Source organism: Rosa chinensis, chromosome 1, assembly GCF_002994745.2.
Source record: "Rosa chinensis cultivar Old Blush chromosome 1, RchiOBHm-V2, whole genome shotgun sequence".
Lineage (NCBI taxonomy): Eukaryota > Viridiplantae > Streptophyta > Magnoliopsida > Rosales > Rosaceae > Rosa > Rosa chinensis.
In genome coordinates, this window is record NC_037088.1 from 49,309,626 (window position 1) to 49,333,895 (window position 24,270).

At 37.3% G+C, this 24,270-nt stretch overlaps 2 protein-coding genes and 1 pseudogene across 3 annotated transcripts; 1 reads left to right on the top strand and 2 right to left on the bottom strand.

Moving 5' to 3' along the window:
- Positions 1-3,451: 3,451 nt before the first annotated feature.
- Positions 3,452-10,202, top strand: LOC112168838 (annotated as a pseudogene).
- Positions 9,922-13,770, bottom strand: LOC112182073 (ferric reduction oxidase 2). The gene is made up of 8 exons (XM_024320502.2): positions 13,455-13,770; positions 13,259-13,361; positions 12,966-13,163; positions 12,450-12,684; positions 11,593-11,920; positions 11,127-11,370; positions 10,247-10,944; positions 9,922-10,061 (listed from the first exon to the last, which is right to left on the bottom strand). Exons 1-8 carry the CDS (start codon positions 13,663-13,665, stop codon positions 9,922-9,924), a joined length of 2,157 nt encoding a protein of 718 aa, XP_024176270.1. The 5' UTR covers positions 13,666-13,770.
- A 1,617-nt stretch (positions 13,771-15,387) lies between these two features.
- On the bottom strand, positions 15,388-20,227 carry LOC112182072 (ferric reduction oxidase 2). 2 transcript variants are annotated; one of them, XM_040509959.1, is made up of 8 exons: positions 19,949-20,227; positions 19,748-19,850; positions 19,460-19,654; positions 18,963-19,197; positions 17,190-17,517; positions 16,733-16,976; positions 15,855-16,552; positions 15,388-15,673 (listed from the first exon to the last, which is right to left on the bottom strand). In XM_040509959.1, the coding sequence occupies exons 1-8, from the start codon at positions 20,157-20,159 to the stop codon at positions 15,534-15,536; spliced, it is 2,154 nt and encodes a 717-aa protein (XP_040365893.1). In that variant the 5' UTR covers positions 20,160-20,227; the 3' UTR covers positions 15,388-15,533. The 2 variants fall into 2 exon arrangements, with proteins under 2 accessions (XP_040365893.1, XP_024176269.1); XM_024320501.2 differs by having other exon boundaries at positions 19,460-19,657.
- Between the last annotated feature and the right edge of the window lie 4,043 nt (positions 20,228-24,270).

The window sequence follows — 24,270 nt, forward strand, 5'->3', positions numbered from 1 at the left end:
TACTGCTAGATTTGCGGGTTGTCACTTTGATGAAACAGTCTTCCCGTCGTTAGGGGGAGATAAGAACACGGATGTTCAAAAGGAACGACAGGGATTGTCGTGGCCTGTCCCCACTATGTCTCATCTTGATCCCTGTTAAAGTGACGAAATCACACAAATATGCTGCAAACAAGCCTACAAGGAAGGACGTCCCTACGTGAGGACGTAGCGCCACCCTACATGGAGGTAGGCATGGTGTCAACGCCAAAGAGAGTGGCACTCTGGCGTTACAGGCCATGGCCCCAGCTAGGATGCATGGGAGGCCCGTGGGTTCAAAGGATACTTTGGCACACTCCAATCCTTTGATCATCGACACTCAAAATCCGTCTCATGAGTATCTTCCGGGTTATGGTTATCGTTGGGGGACGCCTCAACGTCAGAACCTATTCCTGAGAATATAGAGCTCTATGAAAATTACACTAGTGTACATGAGACGTGGGATAGAAACTTCATCATAATTGATGATGTAGTTGCGCATGAGTTTGTTGAGTCTAATGATATCGAACCACGCTTCGTTGATTAATGAATGCCAACGTAGAGAAATTTGGCCTAAATGGAAAGATGCGATCCAGGTTAAGATGGATTCTCTAACGAAGAGGAAGGTTTTCGAGCTAGAGATATCAACACCTCCTAATATAAAACCTGTTGACTAATAGGGTCTTCATTAGAAAGCTTAGTGAGAAAAAGATATGGTAATCGCGCCATAAGGCTCAAGGCTTCTCACAAAACGCCCTAGAATCGACTACAATGAGACATATTCTCTCGTAATGGATGTCATTGCACTCCACTACCCTGTCAGTTTGGTAGTTTCCGAACAACTGAACATGCAGCTTACAAATGTGGTCACTACGTATCTCTATGGGGATCTAGATACGGAATATACATGAAGGTTCATGGTGAACTTCATTTACCCAAGTCAAGTGGCTCTAGACCACGGAGCGCGTTTACAATAAGATTGAAACGCTCACTAAAGTGACTACTTGATTGAGAAGGGATATGCCCACGCGTTTCTATGACAAGTTTCGGATTCTATCGCAGTTCATGTTAGACATGATCTTCATTAGAAGCTCTTAAAGAGTTAAGGGAAACCGTTGAACACTTGAAATCCGAGTTTGAGATGAAGAATTTTGGGAGAACACGATTATGTCTCGGTTTGGAACTTGAGCATCGTGTTGATAGATGCTTAGGCATTTGACAAGGTCAAACCTTCAAGCACCCCCTTAATCATTCGTAGTCTTGATCTTGAAAAGGATCTTCTTCATTCGAAGGATGATAATGAAGATGTGTTAGAGGCAGGAGTGCCTTACTTGAGTACAATAGGCGCATTATTGTACTTAGCTAAATGCACAAGACCGGACATCTCGTTTACAATGAACTTGTTAGCTAGATATAGCTCTACGCCAACGCAACGCCATTGGATTGGTGTAAAAGATATCTTTCAGTACTTGAGATGTACGATTGATATGAGCTTGTTCTATCCCTACAGAGAGATGATGAATTCGGATCCATCACACACCAGAAACGCCGCCAACGCTGGCCTGCGTTCTCTATCCCCATCCCAAAACAATATAAGTGTTTTGGAAGGTTTTGCTGATGCTGGGTACCTCTCTAACCCACACCAAGGTCGCTCCCAAATCCGGTTAAGTGTTCACAATGGGAAAAGACAGTGACATCTTGGAGGTCTACAGAATAGACCCTAGTCGCTATATCTTCGAACAATGTAGAGATCATTGCTCTTCACAAAGTGGTTCGTGAATGTATATGGATTGGATCCATAATCACGCATGTTCGAACAATTGTGGTTTGAAGTTTACCACAAGATGAGCCTACGAGTATTTAGGATAATGCTGTTCGTTTTGAACAAATGAAGCTAGGCTACATCAAAAGCGACAACACCAAGTATAATCAGCAACAACAAACTTTCCTCAAGATCAAAGTGAATTAGGTTCAATCTAAGGAAAATATGGCAGACTTGTTTACTAAGTCATTGCCCAAATCCACGTTCGAGAAACATGTGGCAAGAATTGACTTGCGGAAATTATCTGAACTCCCATGATCGTAGTCATCAGGGGGAGGCGCAAACATCAGGGGGAGATGTCTACATGTTCACCTCGAATCGTGAAGGGTGTGTTGTGCTCTTTTTCCCCTTCGACCGAGGTTATTTTTGTCCCACTGGGTTTTTGTTACTCGGCAAGGTTTTTAACGAGGCAACGAGAGAAGCACCGTGTTTGGACAACACAAGGGGGAGTGTTTAAGGATATCTCTATTTGTGTTTGGCCCAAACTCTATGTTACTTGACCTAGTGGTAATAGGGTTTAATTAGAAGAATCTAGAGATTATCTTTCCTTGTATGATTCTAACTCTATGCATTGTAATCCTCTATAAAGAGGCCCCTATTATCAATGATAATACACAGCGATTATCTCTCAATTTCTGATTTCCTAAAACAGATATATCATATAATGATATTTCTGAAGAAAAAAAAAAGATTAGATAAGTAAATTTAATATTGAAATTAAAATGTAAGGTGTAGTGAATAAATAAGGTGAACAAAGAAATTGATAGGGTGACAATAGTCACGCAAAATCAAGTAAATTGTTCCAGATTCATTAAAAAAAATAATACTAATAAACGAAAACGACATTCATAGCGGAGTCGTTTATATTTTACTTGGTTAGAGTACAGAAAAACGGTGGAACTAATAAACTCCCATGGAAACCAAATATTTGCTTCTCTGAGATCCATTCACCTGAAAAATGGGTGAAGATCATATATTTCAAGGTCATCAATGGCTAACTGATTGTTGTGACTCCCTCTCATCTTGCCCTGGGGAGCTCTTCCCAGGTGTGCTTTTAGTCTGTGAATGTCTGCATGTGTTTTTGAATGTAATTTTGTGTTTTCTGTTGAGATGGGTATTTGTAGTTACTGTGAATTTTCTGGGAATTATGGAGCTTTATGATATAAATGGGCAGTGCAATTTTGGGTTCTGCTCCTTTCTGTTTCTTAAATTTTAATTTTTGGGGGCATTGTTGAATGTGTAAATATGAATGAAATATTGTGATTTTGGCGGGTATTGTAATTAGGCATAGTGGTATGTGTATATGTGTGAGTTTTGTTTGGTGTAGTTCATGTATATTAGGGGTTTGACATTGTTTCGTTTTTGGTGTTTGTTGGGCTGGTGGGATAGAGCATAAAGTGTGACTGGGGAAGTACATGAGGGATGCGGATTCACTTCAGAGACAAAGGAGAGAATTTGTAAGTGTAATACTGATTTCGCGTGTAATCTTGGTTTTACAGGCACTTCATACTGACTCGAATCTGCATGGGCTTCTTTTCGCTTTGCGTTGATGTATGTTTGCTTGTTTTTATGCATGGACAAATACTGTTATATGTGCTACTTCAACTGCCCATGATGACTGGTGGCTCCTCCATGTTCATCAATATGTGTGCAGTACTGCAGTTACTGGCATTTGTGAGTGATGAAAGGAAAAAGGTGCTTCGTGCATATTTGAGTATGCCAGTGTGCATGTACACCATCCAAGAAGACATGAACTTAAAACAGTTTAACTGATCAATGACAATTCTGTCATGAACTTTAACTTTGTTATAAAGTCTTGAAGGTGCGCTAAAAGTACCCTGTATGCTTGAATTGCTTGATATGATTGGCAAAATGATGTTTCACAAGTGCGGTGTACTTTGTCTTTAATTTACGAGTTTCTTGTGGATTTATACTTTATTTTATTTTTTCCACATTAAGCTCTAAAATGCATTTACCTCTGGTTACACATACCCGCCCAAAGTCACAATAAGCTTAATGTGGTAATTCCAACGGACTAAATTCTGGTAGAAAACAGTTAATAATTTGATTGTGTCGTAGGTTCCAGAATTGAACTTGCATGACAGATGACCTGCCTTTTACCTTTTCAGATCCTCAATGGAAGACACTGGACCTGTCAGTTGCATTGCATGGACATCTGATAATTCTGCTTTTGCAGTCGGGTGGAAGTTAAGAGGACTTACATTTTGGTCTATCTCTGGTTGTCGTTTGATTTCAATAATCCTTCAAATAGGTTTGAGTTCAGTATCTTCTCTGGTGGTTAAGCCAGTCAACGAATGTAAATATGAACCTTTGATCCTCATTGATGCAGTGGGATGAATATGGATACAGGCTCTATGCTATTGAAGAATGATCGTTGGAGAGTATTCTTGGATTTTTTCGGTAAATGTTGCCTTAATAGAGGAGTTTCAGGCATGACATATGTCCGGCAAGTGATATATGGTGATGATCCGTTGCTTGTTGTTTTGTCTGAAGATACTGATGAACTTAAAATGCTACATCTTAACCTTCCAGTTATGCCTTCAAATCACATGCTTGATATATTATATCATCTTGAGTTTAATAAATTGGATGAAAAAATGTCTGATGAGAGTTCTTTTTCTTTGGTTCAGGTTTCTTATATCTCACAAAATTGGTCAGTTCAACATGTAGTGGCTAGCAAGGATGGAATGTACTTAGCAATTGCTGATCTCCATGGGTTAATCATGTACAACACGATTCAAGAAGTGGTGTATTTGGAGACATTACTCAGGAACAGAAGATTCAGAGCAAAGTTTTGTTATGGGTGAGGAAGATTGTTGTTGTCTGCAACTACATTGATTCTACTAACACGTGAGCTAGCTATCCTTATTTTTATTCTTCTGTATGGTATAGTCTCCCAAATAATTTTGGGTCTTCAACTTTCCTACTATGTTTTAGTGGTAAATTTCCTAGCTACCCATGCTCGATAGGCCCTTCCTTCTCAATTATGCTACCATCACGTCTCTTAGGTTTATCTGCAGTTCTGTTTGTGTTCATCTATTTGTTCTATAGGTATGAAGGAGTTTCATTTGTAGGTTTTAATTAAGTGGAACACCGTAGTTAACTACTGTTAGGGATGGCAAAAATCCCCAGCGGGGCGGAGCTCCATTGGATACCCGCCCCTAATGGGAGGAGAATTCGGGGACAAATGGGGAATGGGGATGGGGATCCCCAATCCCCACTCTCTAAGATTGGGGATGGGGCGGGGATGGTATTGTGATCTCCGTCCCCAAACCCGCCCCAATAATATATACATATATTTAACTTATATATATTTTAATTCATTGTTTATATAAATCACAAATATATATATTTATTACTTTACTTTAATATCTACACTTTTATTTTAATGATGTTTTGACTTTTGCACTCACTGAATTATGATTTATGAATTTAATCATATTTTAAATTTATTTTTTGTAGATTTTGATTTTTAAAAAGGCAATATGAGAAAAAATTATTTTATTTATTAAATTTTTATTGGGGATTTGGGGCGGGTTTGGAGGCTTAGTCCCCAGTGGGGATAGGGACGGGGAATCCCCAATATATTTTTATTGGGGATTGGGGTGGGGATGGGGGTAGAGAATGACCCCGGGGATCCCCATCCCCAACCCGCCCCATTGCCATCCCTAACTACTGTTTATAATGGTAAAATGTTCGTGTTTGCAGATATGAATTGCTTTTCTATCCAAGATATCACCTTGATCAGAGCTCACTACTTTGCCGAAAGTGATTGCTTGCGAAACCAATGGTCAAGATTATATACTAGTCACATATCGCCCATTTGATGTACACATATTCCATGTGAAATTATTTGGTGAGTCGACGCCTTTCACTACTCCAAATTTAGAGGTAAATTAATATTTCTTAAATATCTTTTTTATAGTTTTATATTATTGGTTTTTTACTTATTTATTTTTTCTATTAGCAGATAGGCTGTATATGATGATTTCATTTGCACATAAATAAAACTAATGTAATGAAATTAATTCTTCATACATTTTTAAGTGATAAAATGACAAACAGCTTTCTACAGTATCAGAACTCTCAATCAGTCAATCATGACTGCAAAGAGCCATCCTGCAGCCATACGTTTTGTTCCAGATCAGCTTCCGAGAGATCACATTTCAGATAATCATTTGTCTAACTCAGATCCTTTACTAAAAGAGCCTGCAAGCTATGTGCTCTTCCAAAATGGTTTATTTAGATCTTAATATTTGTAGTGATAACTGCAGACACATGACTCTTAATAGATGTTTGGGTTACATGTGGTCAATCAGAGGAAAAATCAAATCTTATTGAGAAAAATTTCATGGTTAGATTATGGCCACCACGGAATGCAGGTAATTAACTGTTGAGGTTTCATATCATGGCTTTGACGTCATGTCAAAGTTTGTTATTGCTTATTTATGAGCTCTATCAACAGCAATTTGTACTTGTCTGATATTTATTCTGGTTGGAAGTTTATTTTTACAGGTTTGGTATCCATCCCTGGGTGTTGACCCTTTTATGCAGGAGGATTTCTTGCAGGTACGCTTGTATTTAAGAGAGAATGTATATGATGTGGCTTTTTGAAAGATTGTATGGACTAGAGATGTGAATTTTTGTATAACATGTTCCTCTCATTATCAGTTTTTCATTTATGATGATAAGCATATAATTCTTTTTTTCTTTTGGTTTTCATTCAAAGGCTTTATATTTGGAGTTCTCTCATTCTTAGATATTTTAAGCAAAGATTATTTTGCCTCTGTTTAACAGAGATATTGGTCTTTAGTTCTGATTGGATGTAGCTTAATGGAGCTTGAATTTGATTGTGAGGTATACCCTCTGGGACTTCTTCCAAAGCTGGGGTTGTTGTTGGTGTTTTACAGAGAATGTCATTTTCAGCCTGCAGAGAGTTTCCATTTATTGAGCCAACACCTCAAGCTCAAACTATATTACCTTGTCTTCTAAGGCACCTTAATCAGGTAATAGTTGCCTTTTTTACTTTTGATTTGGGGCGGGGGTTACATATCATATAGAAAACTTGATATTCTGAATTCACATAGGCTTCTTTTCTGACCTCAAACTTTGCCCTTCGTTTGCTTTTTCTGGTCAAAAGTGGCTTAATCATAAGTACTTCATTGTGTAAAGTCATAATCTGCACATGGGATCTATATTATTTAAAAAAACCATCTTCGCCAACCAAAAACTATAAACTATCAGTGATTCCCTTCAAGTTATTTTATGCTTTATAAATATTTAAATGTTTTAAGTTTTATTTGTAATTCTACTTTCCACACATTTTTTCTGTCCAATGCCCTAAATTTTTCTCTTTAAGTATCTACTTTCATCATATAAATCAAGTGTCTGATGCTTCTGGTTATGATTTATGTTAACTGTTGTTGAAACTCTATTGTCCAACTAGATAAGTTAGTAGACTGTATGAAATTGAAATCTACAGGCTCATTGCCTCATCAGTTTCATAAACTAGAACAAAGTTAGATTTTGCAGATATATGGGTTTATGAGATACTCTTTTGACACGCATGAATGTGATGTATCTTCTGTTCTGGCTTGGTTTAAAGAGTATATTTTGTTTCCTGGTTGATTGTTGTTTAGGGACAAAAGGGAGGAAGCTTTAAGGTTGGCCAATTATTAGCAGAAAAACCTCATTTCTCTCATTGTATGGAGTGGCTTCTGTTTACTGTATTTGATCGGACATATCCAGGTAAACTTAATTAGGGAAAGCTAAATCATATCACATGTATAAGGGCTTGAGCACCAATTTTGTTTTCAGAGTAATTATTGTCCATTAATTATTGGTAAAAGCTTTCATTGAACCAAAAATTTATGCTGATCTACTTTGCATTTGGTTTCCTAAGTAAACCATCTAATGGCTATAAATTCTGCTTGATCGAATAGACTTGTAACACTGGATCCTCTTAACCCTCAGTTGGTAGGAACCATGAACAAGAACAGGTTAGGTGGTATGGCTATTGTTAATAGTTTATTGTTGTTATTGATTTTATGGGCATGTTTAGATGCTTGCCTCACTCTTCCATCAATTGCTTTTTGAAGAAACTGTAGGACCATGCAAGGTTTTAACTTGGTAAAAGGAAATGATTGAATGATTGAGGAATGAATTCTTCTAGTTGAATGAGTGAGATGCAATTGGTTCATATAAGGTGTTTTGGAGTCTGGGGTACCCAAGTGTGCCATAGTGTCCTTTACTAATCTAGTAATGTAATCTGGATAAACTGTGCAATATGTTTGTGTTTTTGCCATATGGTAAAGTTAACAATGATTAATTCTATCTTTTCCTGTTCATCCATATGTTTCTGGTCACTTAATATAATTATTTTCAGGCAAAGTGCTCTGTGCTTAACTATGCAAAGAATTCCTCTCTTTCAGAGAAGACAACGATATTCTTAGAAATTTTCTGGAGTATTTGATGTGGTTGTCAGTGTTGCAAGAAAAACTGATGGTCGACATTGGGCGGATTTGTGCACTGCCGCTGGGTGATCAACAGAGTATATTTCTTTACTTTTCTCGTTTATTCTCTTCTTCACCTTTCATTCTTAAATAATTTTCTGCATGTTATGGTCTGTGAACCATATAATTATGATTTTGCATCAAGGATGAGGTTTCTCAGTTATTTGTGTAGGTTTCTGCGGTTTCACATATGCTGCCAGCCTTTTAATCTTAAAATTGTGACCTCTTTATTCCTTTGTTGAATTTCAGGTTCTTTGAGGAATGCTTATGGCCCCGCACTGCTGTGTGCTATATACTTGTAAGATAGTGATCGAGTAATTGTGGTTCGGTTTTGTTTCTTTTTCCTTGCTTGTTGACATAAGGTTTCCCTCGCTAGGAGAATTACTTCTAATTTTTCTCATTATAAATAAGAATGTTGTACACTTTTGTTATAAGGGGGATTATAAGTGGGATTTCAGTTTAGTATAACAACCAATATTTCTTTGGATCCATTTCTCTAATAAGAAGCTTTTCCAGTGAATTGCATATGCCTCTATGGTACTTAGTGCAGTGTGATTAATACATTTCTTGGAAGAGGTACACTTGTTGAAATTGAGAAGTACAATATTTTGTACTAATGTCTGGTTACAAGGCTGTGTGGATACAAACCCATTTTCTTTTGATGACTACTGCAAAAAAGCTTCCAATTTGTGCTGGTGAATAGAGATTACACAATGGCTAACCACTTTTTGTTAATTAAATTACATTGTTTTGAATGCCCCAGGTGATTCCTAATCTTGAAGGTCCTGCTGTCAGTCATCAGTACTGTGCTTTGCGTTTAATACAGGTAGGCATATTTTAGTTGGTTACCATTTTGAAATTATTCTCTTTTACTGAGTATGTGCAGGTTCAATTCTTATTCTTTTCCTTATCTCAAGAGATTTTACTAACAAGTGTTGTCAACTCTATGCAGGCAATACCGGACAAATGTTTATATCAACTCGCTGGGAAGCTGGTATGTCATTGGAAATTTCATGTCTTAATTTAGTTGCAGCAACAAAAGCTAAATATGAACAAGCATCAACAGATTCAAACAAACAAGCTCTATCATCTCCCAGATTCTTGGGTTATTTCGGTTTTCGTTATAGTAATAGAAAACAGTCCTTGGATAAGAGGATGATTTGAACGAATGGATTATGAAATTGACGACGATGAGTACATTGGCATAATTGGATAGAGTTGGTGACAATCAGGTAACAGTTAAGGTGTGTTTTAGCTATTAAACCTTGAAATAACCAGGAAAGTGGAAGCATTTTAGCATTGAAGGGCCATAGAACTCTCTTCAGTTGCAATTATCTGAACTTGTTATTTTCACTATGAAAGCTACATCCATTAGCAACGAAGGAAGACCAAAAATTAAAAGAACCTGAACATTTCCACTTGCAATTTATTGTTCTACTGCCAATTATACAATTGAGATCAAGTCAACCGCTAAACAACAACAAGAGACGAACAACATGTGCTAGAAAAACATCACAAATTTACCCAGAAACTCATTCACAGACCAGTCAGTCACCAGCTAAAGCTGATGGACTCAAAATGCATATTTTCTGACAAACCAGATGAACAAATGGTTGCAACCTCATGCCTCATCTTCTTCGGTCCACTAGCAAGAACCCCAACGCTAGATCCTTTGAACTCGAGTAGAATCCCTGCAAGAAAATCAAACAAGGTTTTTAGCTCGGAGACAACCAACAAAGAATGAAAAATGCATCATTTTTTACATATAACGAGTCTTGCTTGTCAAAAATTACGGAGTAGTGTTATTAAATCACATTCTTATCTCGACAATTGAATCAAATTTTGGCGCTAACACTAATGTTCTTAAATGACTTACTCTTGAGGTCAGGTCTTTGACCATAGTGCACATTGGTTGCTTGGACAAGAGACTGTTGAGGAAGGCTTTCCAACTCTCTTTCTGCATTATAAACCTCCGAACCCCTCGGTGATGAGGCTTCTATGAGCTGAACCTGCTTTAACTCCTTCGCATTACTTCTCTTGTTCCACAACACTGCTGCACTAGCTGTTGCCGCTATGGAGATACATATAGCCAACATATTAAACAGAGCCCTCAAAGGAAACGAAAAAATTTTATAGGAACTGTGCTCGATCGGATAAACGTAGTATCTGGTGATGATACCAATCAAGATGAGGAACATCATGAAGGAAGATGCTATGATGAGGCCAAGCCAGAGCCAATGGTTTGCGCCCAAAATGGCTGAAACGGGTTCATCAGTTGCAAGGGGTTTGAACCATATGGCTCTGAGGTTCATTGAGTAATCCTTCGGCTTTGTGTCTCTAGTCACATATGCCTCAATTTGTATCTGGAGATTGGAAATGTCATATGGTGTGGTGGTAGACATTGGTAGAATCAGGTCTAGCATTGTGAGGTCTGAAGAGTGTTTGAATGCACAGATTAAGGTCACTTTCGGAAGCTTGCATTGGAAGGCCGTGGACATAAAAATTAGCTCGCGGATTATGGATATGAAAGGGGTAATGCCACTGCCTCCACTCACCAACACAAGATTGTCATGCCTGCAAAAAGATATGACTCGGTTAATGCTCGCTGTTAGACATTGTGTAGATCAAATGTGACTATCTCACAACGTCAATAAGTCGAGTATACTAATTGAGATATAGCTCATTTTGGTAATCAAGTTGTGGATAATATCGATGAAATAATTCGAACTTCATGCAAGTGTTGTTATCTTGCAAACCTTAGAAAATGAGTTGCATCAGGTCCATAAGGCCCTTCAACTGCAGCCTCAATCCGATCACTTGTAGAAGGCGATGAAAGGACTTGGTAAAGCTTCCTGGTCCAACTTCCTTCACCTTTGATGACGACACTGATCTTCTCTGACTCCAAATTACTGTTTGAAGAAACAGTGAAAGGATGCCATTGCAGCTTGGAAATACTAGGCACATTTATGAACATGACGCTTGTTGGATTGTATTTCAACCCTATATGAGAGACAAGAAACATCATGTACTCATAATGAACCATCATCACTTCTAAGTTCTAATAAACATTGATTTTAATAATCATGTTCGCTTGTCAGACAATTTAAATCTATACCGCATATTCATACAACAGTCTACTTGCTGAATGGTTTGCAGTGTCTGATAAGTGATAAGAGAACATAAGAACATAAACAATACTTGAAAATGTTAACGAGTACGTACCGGGACTCTTGGTGAAGTTGAGTTCTAAAGATTCACCCGGCAAGACTCGGGCAGAGACCAAACGCGCTCTTCTCCTGGATTGCAAGAATCGTAGGTAACGATCGACCAGGAAGAGGAAGAAGCCAGGGAGCATAATGCCAGCATAGGAGACGCCAACATGAAAGATGAAGAAGACCATGAAGAGGATGTAAAGGTAGTGTGTATAGAAGAAGAGCTCAAACATTTTGCGCCTAATGCGAGGGATTGTAGTCATCCACATGGCAAGTCCAGAGAGTAAAGCTATCTCTCCAGCTATGTTAGATATGCCAGTTTTCTCCCATTTTATCATCTGCATCGAAACATACACGCAACAATAAATTAACAAGTTTACGTAAAAAGAATATAACTAAAGTTGAAAATTTTGAGATTTTAGGTAAATATATAATCATGTCGTCATGTTTGATACTTACATATCATGAAGTTCATGATGCTTTTCCCCTTTAATTTTAAGGATTTTTTTTTTTTTTTTTTTCATTTTGCCTTTTCTTTTTGTAACAAGCTTATGAGTTGAGAATAGCATTTGATATATATAACAATTTAGGTTTCTTCTTTTTGGTAGAACAAAATACACTTTATTTATTTATTTTTATTTTTTTCAATATAAGTGACAACTTAAATTGAAGGAAGCCAAAAGCAACAAATGCATTTAATTTCTGAAATTGTTTTAATGAGAGAACAAGTGCGTCTTCTTCAAAAAGGTAAAGTGGAATTATAACTTCTAATTTATTACCTCATAATCCAAAAATAAACATACGAGTATAAAGTTATTCGATTGATACGAAATTTCAAATTAATTAGTTACTTATATTATTAGTTACCTGAAACATCTGATCTGTGACAGCCCAATAGATGATGTAACAAATTCCATGAGCTGTGAAGAGCACCATGACTATATTTCCTAGCCATATATGGTACTTGATGCTAGCCTCAGAGTTGAGGCCAAAGAGAGGCAAAATCGACGAGCCACGAGCAACCGGAAAGAAGAGAAGTGCAAGGCATATGTTACCCAAAAGCCCTAGCCTCAATGATGCACTCCCCAATTTAGCTTCCCATCTGCCAAAACCACACCACCAAACACGAAATTTTGAAATATAAGTTGTCAATCTTAACTTTAAGCATAGATTGTTTGAAGCGTATTCATTATCAATTTTTTCTGGGTCAGTTTTGTGTTTACAAAACATTGTTTTATACATTTTGAATATTGTAATATAAATCAACAACTGCACAATTTTAGAAAAAAAAAAAAAAACATAATATCAATATTAGATGAAAAACACAACAGAAGATCCAGACCCATTACGGGAGCAATTTTGTAGTTTGTTATAGACTCTTACACTTTTTCATGGCTCTTCGCCGCGGATAGTGGTGTGATTTTGTCAAAACCGTTGGTCAAGTACGTGGAGAAAGACCAAATTAGGAGTGCAATAAACATGATTAAGAAGGTGAGCTCTATCCCAGAAACAATGCCTAGAGGACCCTTCACCAGCATGGGCTGTTTCCATACAGCTAAACGGTTAGTTTTGCCGTCACTGCTGAAAGTAGTCAAAGTTAAATAAACGTTACAATTGAGTCGTCAATCACTATTAGGCAATATAGCATCAAGCTATAAGAGTTTGAATATATTCACCTTTCTATTTTATAATCATTCAACTTCTTTCCCAGATGGAGATACACACACCCCATCACAGCAATGAACATAATGGGCAATGTGAATACCAGAAGATTTGCACCTGCAGGAACAAACATGCACAATTCAGTCTTCTTCTAAGAAATTAAAGCATGCAGAAAACAGTAAGCTTATGCTTTCGATCAGATTAGAGTACCTTGTGAACCAAAATAGGTACTTGAATTGGCCTTGGCTCGGATTCGAGGCATCCATATCTGCTTATATGTGTTTGTGGGCATCATGACATAGAGCAAAACACACCCTCCAAACACCACCAACACTAAGAACAGCCTTATCGCTGTCCGTACCTTTCTGATTCCTTCATGGGACGGAGGTGATGAGCTTCTGACCACCACATTTGAATCCATATCTCACTCTGTTTTTTTCTCTCTCAGAGGGCTTTTCGGGAGCTCACTCTGAGACTTGAAGGAGGGAATGAATATATTGTATACTAATTGTGTTGCTCGATTATCTTCACCTAGTAACTCCGATGAAAGTAACCTGAAACTAAAGAGAGAAACTCTTCGGATGGTTAAGACACTTCTGTAGTCCCGGTCAAAGACCTTTCGACCATTTAGTGATGTGTTCTATTAAAGAGAGTAGCTTAGATTGGTATGAATAACGTATCTCCTCATGGCGCTATGAGACTAAGGTCTTTGTAAACTAGGAGTCCTTGTGCCAAATTGACATCCAAGAATCCAATGTCGTAAACCGCCTAGGTTTAGATATCCTAAACCGACAGGTTTGGTTCACCTATCTCTTAGGGAGAAAGACTTCTAAGAGATTTCTCATCCTAGACCAGCCCGATGGGGCACCACAAGCCAAGTTCCGTGTCGAGCAGGGCCCTACGGATCATATTTGTATTTCATATCTCATGTAAGATTCACGGCCTCATGTCGGAGTCTTTACAGATCAACCTGTTAAGTCGGGAGCAGATCGAGTCCCTAGGATTTAATGCTTACGTGAAGTAACATATTGTATACACAATAATCAGTTATCCGACATGTAAAGGACTGGAGTTGAAACATTCATTCCTCATGGTTAGGACATTTTATTTGCATAAAAAATGGTGCTTAGAGTTTTCTCTTCTAATCGTATGTGATCATGTCCTACATAATTTTAAACAATGTTCTAAAAAAAGCTAGGCGCTAGTCAGGCGATAGCCCAAAGCTGGCATCTAGGCTGTTTTAACTTAGTAATTTAAATTTAAATTTTTATAGCATATAATTATATAATAATAATATAAAATGTAATATAAATAATTAAAAAAAGTCCAAATACTCAAAATAAGGAGAAAGCGTTCAACATACGATGATATATTGAGTGTATGATACTGAGAATTTCAGGTTATTTGAGGAATGCTTTCAACGTAGATGGTACCATTCTGCTGCGTACGCTGTATACTTGTGAGATAGTAATCGATTAATTGTCGTTCAGTTTGGTTTCTTTTTCCTTGCTTTTTGACATAAGGTTTCCCTCGCTAGGAGAATTACTTCTAATTATGCTCATTATAAATAAGAATGTTGCACACGTACTTTTGTTATAAGTGGGATTTCAGTTTAATGTAACAACCAATATTTCTTTGGATCCTTTTCTCTTCAATAAGAGGCTTTTTCTGTGAACTGCATATGCCTGTATGGTACTTAGTGCAGGGTAATTAACTAATACATTTCTTGTAAGAAGTGCACAGCTCTAATATGAGAAGTACATTTCTTGATGTATTTTGTACTAATGTCTAGTTAAAAGTCTGTATGGATACAAACCCATTTTCTGTTTAAGATCGACTACTGCAAAAAAGCTTCTAATTTGTGCTGGTGATTGGTGAATATAGATTACATAATGGCTAACCAACGAGGCTTATGTTTGTTAATTAAATTCCATTCTTTTGAATTAATTAATGTGCAATTTGATAATCAGGCAAACTGTTTAGGTGTGTTTTAGCTATTAAGCTTCGAAATAACCAGGAAAGTTGAAACATTTTAGCATTGAAGGGCCATAGTATGGAACTCTCTTCAGTTGTAAGTATATACTGAACTTGTGATTTTCACTATGAATTGTCAAGGTATGTCAATTAGAAGCGAAGGAAGACCAAAAACCAAAAGAACCTGAACATTTCCACTTGCAATTTGCAATTTATTGTTCTACAGCCAATTAATACAACTGAGATTACAGTCATGGAAGTACACCCGTAAACGAGAAGAAAAGACGAACATGTGCAAGAAAAAGACGAGTCAATTTACCAGCTAAAGCTGATGGATTCAAAATGCATATTTTCTGCCAAACCAGATGAACAAATGGTTGCAACCTCATGCCTCATCTTCTTCGGTCCACTAGCAAGAACCCCAACACTTGATCCTTTGCACTCAAATAGAATCCCTGCAACAAAATCAAACAAGGTTTTTAGCTCGGAAACAACCAATAAACGATGACAAATGCATATTTTTTTACAGCTAACGAGTCTTGCTTATCAGAAATCACAGGCTATTAAATCACAGTTTTATCTCGACAGTTGAATCAAATTTTGGCTCCAACAGAGTAGTGTTATCAAATGACTTACTCTTGAGGTCAGGCCTTTGACCATAGTGCACATTGGTGGCTTGGACAAGGGACTGTTGAGGAAGGCTTTCTAACTCTCTTTCTGCATTATAAACCTCTGAACCCCTTGGTGGTGAGGCTTCTATGTGCTGAACCTGCTTTAACTCCTTGGCATTACTTCCCTTGTTCCACAACATTGCTGCACTAGCTGTTGCCGCTATGGACATGCATATAGCCAACATATTAAACAAAGCCCTCAAAGGAGACGAAAAAATCTTATTGGAGTTGTGATCGATCGGAAAAATGTAATATCTGGTGACGATCCCAATCAAGATGAGGAACATCATGAAGGAAGATGTTATGATCAGGCCAAGCCAGAGCCAGTGGTTTGGTCCCAAAATGGCTGAAACGGGTTCATCAGTTGCAAGGGGTTTGAACCATATGCTTCTGAGGTTCATTGAGTTATCTTTTGGCTGTGTGTCTCTTGTTACATATGTCTCAATTTGTATCTGGAGATTGGAAATGTCATATGGTGTGGTGGTAGACATTGGTAGAATCAGGTCTAGCATTGTGAGGTCCGAAGAGTGTTTAAATGCACAGATTAAGGTCACTTTCGGAAGCTTGGATTGGAAGGCCGTGGACATAAAAATAAGCTCGCGAATTATGGATATGAAAGGGGTAATGCCACTGCCTCCACTCACCAACACAAGATTGTCATGCCTGCAAAAAGATATCACTCATTATTCGTTAACGCTTGCTGTTACGAATTGTGTAGATCAAATGCGACCATCTCACAACATGAATTGAGTATACAAACTGAGATGTAACTCATTTCGTTAATCAAGTTGCAGACTTGATGAAATAATTCAAACTTTATGCATGTGTTCTTATCTCACTAACCTTAGAAAATGAGTTGCATCAGGTCCATAAGGTCCTTCAACAGCAGCCTCAATCCGAGCACTTGTAGAAGGCGACGAAAGGACTTGGTAAAGCTTCCTGGTCCAACTTCCTTCACCTTTAATGACGACACTGATCTTCTCTGGCTCCAAGTTACTGTTTGAAGTAACAGTGTAAGGATGCCATTGCAGCTTGGAAATACTAGGCACATTTATGAACATGACGCTTGTTGGATTGTATTTCAAACCTACCAATATAAAACACAAGAAACAAAATCAGTTACTCATATGAACCATAATTACTTCTAAGTTAATAAACATAATTTCAATAATCATTTTCTCTTGTCAGATAGTTTAGAACTATACCGCACATTCATTCAAGAGTTTACTTGCTGAATGGTTTGGCACTGTCTGACCAGAGAACATAAGAACATAACTAGAAGATGTTAACAAGTACGTACCCGGACTTTTGGCAAAGTTGAGTTCTAGAGATTCACCCGGCAAGATTCGGGCAGAGACTAAACGTGCTCTTCTCTCGGATTGCAAGAATCGTAGGTAACGATCAACCATGAAGAGGAAGAAGCCAGGGAGCATAATGCCAGCATAGCCGACACCGACATGAAAGATGAAGAAGACCATGAACGGGATGTAAAGGTAGTGTGTGTAGAAGAAGAGCTCAAACATTTTGCGCCTAATGCGAGGGATTGTAGCCACCCACAGGGCAAGTCCAGAGAGCAAAGCTAGCTCTCCCGCTATGTTTGATATGCCAGTTTTCTCCCATTTTATCATCTGCATTGAAACAAAAATGTAGCACGTACTTTAACATGGGCGAAATATCAAAAATAATTTAGTAAATGTTTTTATTGATTTCACTCCTTTTTTTTTATGATTTTTAATTTATTTTCTACATTAAATATTTTCAGATCTATGCCAAATACAATGTCAACTATTAATCTTTGTGATGTCTGGCTCAGTCCAAAAATGCAGGGTACACACGTCACTCACGACAAGATGGATCCTGCCAGGTATATTTGTAGTTCCAAGAAAGCTGAAGGGCATGTATCACTATCTAGTTACAATCCGATTCATATCTCTCCGAACAAAATGATGTTTTATTTATTTATTTATTTGAAGGGCAATCCATTGATAATTCAGCAAAATCATGTATAACAATCGGCTTCTCTAATGCAAGATTATCAGTGACATACATTCAAAGTGATCGGTCCTCTCACATTCCATATAGATCTTACAATAATATCTCATATTAGAGAAAAACGCATATTTCATAAGCAAAAGACATATAAATCAAATGGATATGGTGAGTTGTAAATTATCTAGTATAAGAGCATCTTTAGCACACTCTTTATTTTGGTTCTTTAGTTATTTTGGAGAGCGTATTTATCTTTTTATATATTTAAGCAGCTGCACCAGACTTCTAAGTGGCTCTCTATTATAATTTTTAACTATCTCGCTCTTAAATATAGAAATCGAGAAGAGACTCTCTATAATTTAAAACATTCATTTTGAGTTACTTTATGTAATTTATAAATACATTTAAACTATTTAATCTTCATTTAAAAAATAATATAAACTCAAAATTAGTTAAAATAGGTAGCATTGATACAGACGTATTTCTAAAATAGCTAGCCAAAATGACTTTAAATTTATCAACTATGCATGATTTTATGTTTTAAAAATAACTAGTGAACTATTAAATTTATCTGTGATAGTGTGATTCCAAAAAACTGCACTAATGAGACAGTGGAATGGGAAGTCAACAATTTGTCAATTTGAATAGTGGGGATACTACCACTATATGATGCAATCGTGCAGAAATCATGCTTGACACTTTGATATCATGAACTAGTTCATGATAGCTTTCCCCCTCTCGTATCTTTCCCTCTTCTGGTGCATTTGTCCTTTATAAGTTTTCTCTTTACATAACGAACGATAAATGTCTTTTTCTTTTATGCCAGAACAATTTTGATAATTGTAACAACAATACAGTTTCGTGACAAATGGAAAAAGCAAAACTGTTTTTATGAGAGAATACGTATTCTTTATAAAGGAAAAATAGAACTGACATTATTACGTTTTATTAATTAAGAGATACTGTTAAACGTTATTAAAGTCATGAATCTAATTTAGTTATAAAATCCAAAAATAACGATCGAGTATAAAAAATGAGTTCTTCTATTGGTACATTCAAATTAGTGAATTGAATTATCAGTTACCTGGGAAATTTGATCTGTGACAGCCCAATATATGATGTAACAAGTTCCATGAGCTGTAAAGAGCACCATTAGTATGTTTCCTACCCATATATGGTACTTGATGCTAGCCTCGGAGGTGAGGCCAAACAGAGGCAAGATCGAGGAGCCACGAGCGACCGGAAAGAAGAGAAGTGAAAGGCATATGTTACCCACAACCCCTAGCCTCAATGATGCACTCTCCAATTTAGCTTCCCATCTGCCAACAACCGAACCCCCAAACATGAAATTTTGAAACATAAGTTGTCAATCTCAACTTTTATCATGAGTCGTTTAAAGCGTATTCATTATCAATTTTTTTGTGCCGATTTCGTATTTATAAAGCGTTGTTATTTTGTATTTTGGATATAAAACAAGAACCACTTAATTTTAGACATAAACACAATAATAATATCAGAAGTAAAACACGACAGAAGATCCAAACCCTTTACGGGAGCAATACTACAGTTATAGACTCTTACACTTTTTCATGGCTCTTTGCGGCGGATTGTGGTGTGATTATCTTAAAACCATTGGTCAAGTACGTGGAGATAGACCAAATTAGGAGTGCAATGAACATGATGAAGAAGGTGAGCTCTATCCCAGAAACAATGCCTAAAGGACCTTTCACCAGCATGGGCTGTTTCCACACAGCTATACGGTTCGTTTTGCCATCACTGCTGAAATTAATCGAAGAAAATAAACGTTAAGTCTTTAGTCACTACTAGCCAATAAATAGAAACAAGGTGTGAGAGTTTAAATATCTTCACCTTTCGATTTTATAATCAGTAATCTTCTTTCCCAGATGGAGATACACACAACCCATCACAGCAATGAACATAATGGGAAATGTGTAAAACAGAAGAGTTGAACCTGCATAAAACAAACATAGATAACACAATTCAGTCTTCTTCTAAGAAATTAAAGCATGCAGAAAACATTAAGCTTAGGTTTCGGTTAGATTAGAGTACCTTGCGCTCCAAAATAGGTACTTGAGCCGGCCTCAGCTCGGATTCGAGGCAGCCATATTTGCCTATATGTGTTTGTGGGCATCATGACATAGATCAAAACACACCCTCCAAACACCACCAACACTAAAAACAGCCGTATAGCTGTCCGTACCATTCTGATTCCTTCATGGGACGGAGGTGATGAGCTTCTGACCACCACATTTGAATCCATATCTCTCTCTGTTTTTCTCTCTCAGAAGGCTTTTTCAGAGCTCACTGTGAGACTTGAAGAAACTAAGAAGCCGGTATTATGGAGAATGTGGGTGGAATGGGATTGCATTTATAGAAGGGAATGAATATATTGAATACTAATGCTTGTAGAATCTAGGCTTTTGTACTTTGTGGAAAACAGCATGGTTCATCCTGGGCTATCAGCTTAACCCAAAACTGTACGTGTACGGAACTAGTCATGTGCATCATGATGGATCCTATTTTTTTTAACCAAGTCAACCACTTATATGCAAGGGGCATGCAACATTTGCTATTGGTTGAAGATTTTTAAAAACTTGATTTGTTAATTTCATTAGTGAACTAATCGAGTTGTAAAGTAATAACTACTATCTTCTTAGTCATGGTTACAACTTGCAAGTATGGTATGAGAGTATGAGACCATGATTCCTGGTGGGGTGGTCATCCAAATTTATGGCACTGCCCTTATTGAGGCCGCCTCCTCATCCATAAAAGGCTAGCTAGCTTTGTCAAAACTACAAACTTTACGTACAAGTAATATACTGTATATAACATTCTTGACACAATAATCGGTTAAGTATTTTACACGCAAAAGGCTGGAGTTGAAAAACTCAAGGATAAGAGATTGTATTTGCATAAAAAGGGTGCTCAGATTTTTCTCTTATAATATCATATGTTACGTAATGTTGAATAATGTTCTAAAAAAACGTTAGGCGCTGGTTGGGCGGTAATACAGGACCTAACGCCTAATTTTAATTATATTTTTATAGCATATAATAATAATAATAATAATAATAATAATAATAATAATTATAATATAATTGATTGAAAATAATAATAAAAATACTTAAAATAAAGAAAAAAAGGTTCAACATACAGACCTAATTTTTTAGTAGGATCGATATATCAATGAGATTGCCATGGAAGGTCTGGCTGATCTTTCGACCAGATATCGTAAAAAAGTTTCTTCAACCAAGGGATTCCTGTCCAGCCTATTAAGGGAAGCTTATAAGTTATAACACTTCTCCTTCCGGCTTCCAGCACCGGGCATTATGACCTTTTCTTCCATGTAGCAATGCTCTTCCTTGATTGAGTCAAATTATGCATGTGGGCTGGGCCATTCCCAGATGACCTTCCATGGATTCGCCTATGTAAGCCGCAGAAGCAAAGAAGGGGAAGCTTCAGCAATCCGAATTGGTCTTGTAAAAGATCCGCGACATGAGATTTCTCTTTCTTATTCTTAAACAAGTCCCCGAGAGCATCTTGACAATTTCATCAGCCTTAATCGTCTCCATGGCCGGAGTCCCCAAGAAGGAAGTGAACTTTAGGGACGCAAGCTATCTGTGTAATTGTGTTAAGTAAGACACTCCTACATATCCACCATTTGATTTTCCAAACAAGCTGATTCTTCACATGTTTCTTCACATGTTTCTTGGAATTTCAGGATCAGCGTTAGTCTTCCGGCCATGGATAAACCTACCCTCGCTAGGAGAATTACTTCTAATTTTTCCCTATTATAATTAAGAATGTCATGAACTCTTGTTATAAGTGGGATTGCAGTTTAATGTAACAACCAAATGGTAGCTAGTTGAATTTGTGAAGGGCACTCCGTTTCATTTAGTGGTAGCTAGGATATAGTTGCCGTTATGGTTATGATTAATTTGTTGTTACTGCCAAATGGTTCTGAGTTTTGACTTAATTCATTGCAGGAATATCTTCAACGTACGAGAGAGATATGGATGTGCTCGGTTGGAGAATTTCGCTCTGGGGCTTGAATCAATTGGACAAAAGGTATTCGTATTACCATATGAAAATCCTTTTATTCTCAAAGTCTTAATGACTGAATACTCTTTTATGATTCCAGCTCCAAATGTGTATCCAGAGTAATGCTTTACTCTACTGATCTATGCTTTTCAGTTACTACTAATACAGTAATCAACAGTAGCTCTTTTTCACCAACATCTGGATATAATAATTACATGTTACAGCCTGCAACTCCCTCTATATTCACTCGTGGACCTGCAACCTATGGTGGAATATCACAAATGCATAATGGTTATTTCTCTCAGAATTCTGGATTCTTGCAGCAACCTGGTTTTTCATAATTTACTGGAGGAATATCTCGGCAACAAAATAGTGCTACTTTCTCACTTTAAAATGGAAATTTTACACAACCAAATGGTGGTTTTCTACATCAGTCAAATGGATTTTCACAGAAAAATTGTAACAGCTTCCTGAAAGTGGTGGTACTTTTATGTGGCAAAATGGTGACAATGGCACTCCCCACATGGAGTTTTTTCTTAATTGAATGATGAATCTAGTCGAGGCTACTCTGATGATGGCTACAACCACTTAAATAATAGAACTTTCAATGGCGACAAGTGCAAGAAACAATCCAACAGTTGTGAGTATAATGATTTGTTAAAGTTTGCACCTGCCCCTGCCTCTCCCTCTGCCTCTGCCTCAGTCACATAGTTCACCACTGCACCTGCTGTTAGTTCTATTGCACAAATGGAGTGTTTTCCATCATCAAATTCCATGCCTACAAGCTCAAGTCGTATGCCTAGAATCGATGGTTATGCTACTAGTAACATCAATCAATAAAGTCTCGACATTTATGGCGACTACACTTTGAATCTACTTTTTATTCCTCTAGATAAGCCTAAAATGGAATATAGACTGGTGTATCAGCTCATGGCCCTAATGCAGTCACTGCCACTAGTCCCTACAGGCAGGGCCGGTCTTGAAAATTAAGAGGCCTAGTGCAAAAATTTAAATGATGTCTTATTAATCACGATCTCAATTAGAAGAACTAAGAAAAAATGTTTGGTATAAATAGAAGAAAAAAAGATAGTGGACGCCTAAAAACATAAACAAGGAAGGAAAAATAGAGAAAAAAAAAAGTCAAGAAACATAACAGAAGATCGAAGAAGAAAGTAGAGAAAAAAAAGTCAAGAAAAAAATAGTGGACGCCTAAAAACATAAACAAGGAAGGAAAAATAGAGAAAAAAAAGAGAGACAAGAAACATAACAGAAGATCGAAGAAGAAAGTAGAGAGGCCTTAGGAATGAAAAGAAGAAAAAAAATATTAAAAGAAGAGAGAAGATCACAAAAAAGGCAAATAAAAAAATTAAACAGAGCTAGGCACCCATGGGTTCTGAACCCAAGACCAATCAAGCCTAACAACTTAAGGTAAAGTGGCTAACAACTAAGGTAAAATGGCCAACTGAACTTAATAACAATTCAATAACTCTCAACATTCTTCACCTATATATTTATCTAAAGCCATTACAAAATTGAATTCAGAGGCCTTCGAAAACCGGAGGCCTTGTGCGGCTGCTCCATTTGAACACCCCCAGGGCCGCCTCTGCCTACAGGTTCAAATAAGTAGCTTTGCAAATAGTCACTATGTAGTGCAACCTGATGATTGGTCCGCAACCATTAATTTGAGGAGGATGATAAGGTGGACTGGTGGAGTACACTGAATTTGAGCCTTCTTAGCCAAAGTCAACAACAAAGCCAAGGTCAAGGTCAGCTTTCATCAGTCACAAAAGACTTTTTCATAGAAGATACACATGTCAACTCTCAAGGGTAAGGAAAAACAACAATATTGTACACCTGCAACAGCACAAGCTTCATAAGAGTTTGTTAGAGAAATTACCAAAATAAGATTAGTATATGAAATCATAATCTCTCTCTGTAATGCTTAGTTACCATTGTAAAATTACCTAGAGAATCAATACCACTTCATCTTATTCCTTGGATTTTCTTTTCTCTTAGATCTCTTGCTAGCCTCTTTTCTACCTTTTTCTGTTTCACCACCAATTTTAGCAGACTCCATTTGGCCGGATAATTGTTTAATGAGGGGAGCGGCGTATCGCAGTGGGTATTAGATAGTGAGCCTAATTATTGATACCCAAGCGTCGGGGGTCAATCGCCTTATCAGGGTCGTCGTAGACGTTGTTGACATGTCCCTTTACTTTTTCCCAGAGGAGAAATACTTGACTGCAATGCCGCGTAGCTGTCACTGTCATTGTGAGGCGTTGCCTTTATGAGAAGCTTGCTAGAGGAGGTTTCGCTATAGCGGAGGCTTG

Excerpts from the sequence above, each read along its gene's own strand:
- LOC112182072 (XM_024320501.2), bottom strand. The coding sequence starts at position 20,159 with ATGGATTCAAATGTGGTGGTCAGAAGCTCATCACCTCCGTCCCATGAA. Across the intron at positions 19,851-19,948 it reads TACCTATTTTGGAGCGCAAG|GTTCAACTCTTCTGTTTTAC; the intron begins GTACTCTAATCT and ends TGTTTTATGCAG. Across the intron at positions 19,198-19,459 it reads GCAAAGAGCCATGAAAAAGT|ATGGGAAGCTAAATTGGAGA; the intron begins GTAAGAGTCTAT and ends GGTTGTTGGCAG.
- LOC112182073 (XM_024320502.2), bottom strand. The coding sequence starts at position 13,665 with ATGGATTCAAATGTGGTGGTCAGAAGCTCATCACCTCCGTCCCATGAA. Across the intron at positions 12,685-12,965 it reads GCGAAGAGCCATGAAAAAGT|ATGGGAAGCTAAATTGGGGA; the intron begins GTAAGAGTCTAT and ends TGGTTTTGGCAG. Across the intron at positions 11,371-11,592 it reads CAACTTCACCAAGAGTCCCG|GGTTGAAATACAATCCAACA; the intron begins GTACGTACTCGT and ends TCTCTCATATAG.